Raw genomic sequence first — 3,812 nt, 5'->3', positions numbered from 1 at the left:
AAGCAGTCCTGAGATCATAACGTAAGAAACATTTTGTAAAACATGCTGCAAGTTTTTAGAATTCTCCAAATCCTCAAATGCAAACATTCACTGTAACAGTACACGAGTGTCGTGTTTGTTAAGGAATATGTTTTAAAAAATGAAGGAAGGAGGAGTGGTTGGAGATGAAAGGAGTATTCTAGAGGGAGGGGGGAGGGATACTGGGTGTGGTGATGTATAAAGCATCTTTGCCACCCATTGGTTCATCACAACAGCTCTACCAAGATCAACAGTAGCCTCCAATTGTCTTAAACCTCAGCACTGGTGAGTAGAAAATCCTACAAGTGCTTTTTTTGTTTGTTATCTGCTTTTATTTGCTCACTCTGAAAACTTCTCCAGGTTTGTTTGTTTGTTTGTTTGTTTGAATCCAGCAATGCTCATTACAGTTAGTTTTATATCCATGCACATTAAGCATTAGCAGAAAAGTATTGATGAACTGCAAAGTTTGTCACATCCATGTGAACTTTAATTGCTTAAACTTCTCTTCTTGCTTATGAAACTTGATGCTGCAAAAGACTGAGCTCATTTTGCCTGAATCCCACTAGCTTGTTTGGAAACTCATTTTTACGGAGGCATTAAAGGTTTCTTTGGATAGCAGCGATTCTCACCTTTAACTGCAACCTAATTGAGGAATATTGCGGTACAGGTTTTGTGCTCTCTTTCCTTGTAACTCCCTTCGGTTTCCAAACTCTCTGATGCCAAAGTTTCCTCAGCTTAGCGCACCCTAGAGAGGGAAAAGCATTGTATGATTCACAACATAACCACTAGCAAATCTCTTGGGTTTATACAGTCAAGTGGAAAGAACGCATAATTTAGATATACTATGTTAGAAGAACAGACATCTGATGTTGCTTTGGGGACTTTAATTAAGCTGCAACCTGCTTCCTTATCTCCTTCTGCTGTTGCCATAACAATTTCCTGTGTCACTTGGCAGAGACGCTACATTAGAGACCGCTGAAAAGGGAAATAAGAGTGGTGGGGCCCAGGTGGAAATCTTGAGTTTATTTTTATCAAGCTCCACTGAGAACCCAGAGAAACTGAAAGGAGCTTCACTGCATCATTATTTTAGGCAAACCTAAAATGGACCTCACAGGGTTAAACGACTCGATCTCTTTCACTCTGGTTTTACCAAACAGGCCCTGCCTATTCCCCTTTTTTCCCCTCGTTTACTTCTAAATAATTCCTCGTGTTCCAAATATCAATGATGTCCTTTGTTAAGATCCCAAATTTGAACACAATACCACGTGATTCAGCCTAATCTGCACCAGATAATGAGTCATAGCAGAATTATGTGTAAACGTTATTCAGAGGAAGCATCTTTCCTTAATCAGTTTGGATTTCCTGCATAAACAAATACCACTGCAGTCTCAGACGTAACATTTTGTTTTCCTTCTGTCTCCCTAAACTAGCCCTAATCATGTCTGACATCCAGAAGGCTATGGCCCTGCTCATCAGCACCTTTGATAAATACTCTGGCAAGGAGGGAGACAAAAACACCCTAAGCAAGGAAGAGCTGAAGGATCTTCTTCAAAATGAGTTTGGAGAAATGCTTTGCGTGAGTGGTCTCTATCCCTCTATCTCACACCCAGTAGGTTGCCTGAAAACACTGGCATACTGATGCAGAGCTTTTACTTTGAGAGAGTGGAAAATACACAGATTTTCCACTGTGGTTTGCGTAACTATTTGAGCAGAAGTAGGCTGAGCAGTTCTTTGTTTTATGATCACTTAGTGTCTAAATTCAAGCTAACACTTTTCTCCACTGCAGAAAGCCAATGACAAGGCAGCAATAGACCGCATCTTCAATGATCTGGACAGAGACAAGAGCAACAGTGTGGACTTTGGTGAGTTTGTCAGGATGGTCTGCTGCCTCACTGAGATGTGCCACGAGTACTTCGTATCCAGAAAATAAGGATCCGAGCGCCACCTTGGGGCCAGCTGAGAGAGCTGCCGTTCGGTGACAGGAAGTGTCCCTTGACAGCTGTTTTGAAGAAGATATAAACACAAATATATGACAATGAAGTCAAACTTATACTGAAATCCAAAATGAAATAAACCTTTTTTTTCTCTCTGAAAGACTAGAGTTGCATTTTGTGCATTCTTACATTAACTGGGAGAACTATTTGTTGCAGTATTGAGCAATTGCAGAATCTTTGGAAGGCTTATGATAACAAGAATGTTTCCATCAAAAAACAAAATGTTTCTATCAGCAGAGTTCATGCTTTGCAGCTGAAGTATCTTCTAAGTTTCCTGAAGTGACTTCAGGAAAGGAGCAATACCACTGCAAGTTCTGACAGGAAGGATGTCACCAACGCTGACAGAGATGCAGAACTGAAAATATCTACCAGAGCAGGCTTTTTGAAGTTGCACTGAAGAAACTTTTGAAAGAAGCAAGAACACAAGCCTGATCTCACTAATAAAAAGTGAACTTCTTAAGCAAAACATCCTTATATCATACATCCTTAAATTTAACACACTCTGGGTTTCAGTTTGGCAAAACACATGTTGCATGAAGTTACTTTAATACTAGCAACTCATTTGAGCCCCAAGCCTTGAATCATTTGGGGTCTCAGAAAACTTTAGGTTTCTTTTTTAGGGTTTTTTTTTCCTTCTGAAGCTTTAATAGTCTGAAGGCCTACAGTGATCTTACGATACCCCTGGCCATTGTTGAATCAGTTTATTGACTTTATGACACGTTTCTGCTTGTGCTGCTATTATGTTACATTTTAGCCAACTCCATTACCCTGTAATTGTAGTTTGAAGTCACATATTCTTGCTTTAACTCAGGTTTCAACGTAGTCAGCTATAACTTTACAGAGACACAGCAGGTAAAATAAGTACAGAGCACATCCCCGGTTTTCTAAGTAAATATATTTCTAAAGGCGTTTTTCTGCCCACCATATGTTGGTAACAACCCATTCAGTCCACATGCGCAACAAAAAAAAAATCACACAATGAATTAAGATATGTGTAATATTCAGAAATGACACAGGGAGAAAGTATTGAATGCATGAAGAAACATTTCATGTGTGGATGTGATCGGTTGTTACTGACATCTGGTGAGAATTTCACATCAATAACACCTTTAGAAATATGTTTACTTAGAAAAATGGTGACGTGTTCAACACTTATTTTAACCGCTTTACTTTTTTGATTGTTTGAATTAGCTACGCTGCCATGGTCGCTAGTTATTCTGCAAAAATAGGGTGCTGTGCAAAAGTCTTAAGTCAACCTCCATTTCTTCATATTTTGCTTCCAAACAGCCAGACTTTTTTCAGTCTTGAGCAATAGCTCTTCAGACTTTCTGAAGGTGTCCCTGGCCTTTGAGTGGCTCCAAAGCCTCATTAGAAATATTCTCAGTGGAAGGAAGCTATAAAGAAGTCGTTCTTAAGATAGGAAAGCAAGGAGAGAAGACTGCTATATACTAAATTACACAAATATTAGAGGGGGAAGGTATATTGCAACAAAACTGTGATGGACAATAGAGAGAAAAACAACACACAAAATGTTTTTAATGTCATTAAAGAGACCTGGAGAGCTAATCCTGAAGACTACTTAAAGAATTGACTAGAAAGCTTCCCTAATATGCCAAAGAATAAAGGTGGTCATACCAATTATTTTTTTTTCATTCAAACTCTGTTTTTGTTGTATGTGCTGTATTGTCCTAGAAAAGCATAAAGGACATGGACATACAGCACATGACTGCACATGACTTTGCATGTGTAACATTTAAGTAACTCCTGTAAGACTGAGAATGAATTAATACTTGGGGCATA

General features: G+C 39.0%; 1 protein-coding gene across 1 annotated transcript; it reads left to right on the top strand.

Moving 5' to 3' along the window:
- The first annotated feature begins 222 nt into the window (after nt 1-222).
- Nucleotides 223-2,112, top strand: LOC135932916 (ictacalcin-like). The gene is made up of 3 exons (XM_065470662.1): nt 223-303; nt 1,449-1,594; nt 1,805-2,112. Exons 2-3 carry the CDS (start codon nt 1,457-1,459, stop codon nt 1,946-1,948), a joined length of 282 nt encoding a protein of 93 aa, XP_065326734.1. The 5' UTR covers nt 223-303; nt 1,449-1,456; the 3' UTR covers nt 1,949-2,112.
- The last annotated feature ends 1,700 nt before the right edge of the window (nt 2,113-3,812 follow it).

Source organism: Pelmatolapia mariae, linkage group LG22 (assembly GCF_036321145.2).
Source record: "Pelmatolapia mariae isolate MD_Pm_ZW linkage group LG22, Pm_UMD_F_2, whole genome shotgun sequence".
NCBI classification, from domain to species: Eukaryota; Metazoa; Chordata; class Actinopteri; order Cichliformes; family Cichlidae; genus Pelmatolapia; species Pelmatolapia mariae.
The sequence above is the reverse complement of the archived record's forward strand: the minus strand, read 5'-3'. Positions and strand labels throughout refer to the sequence as shown.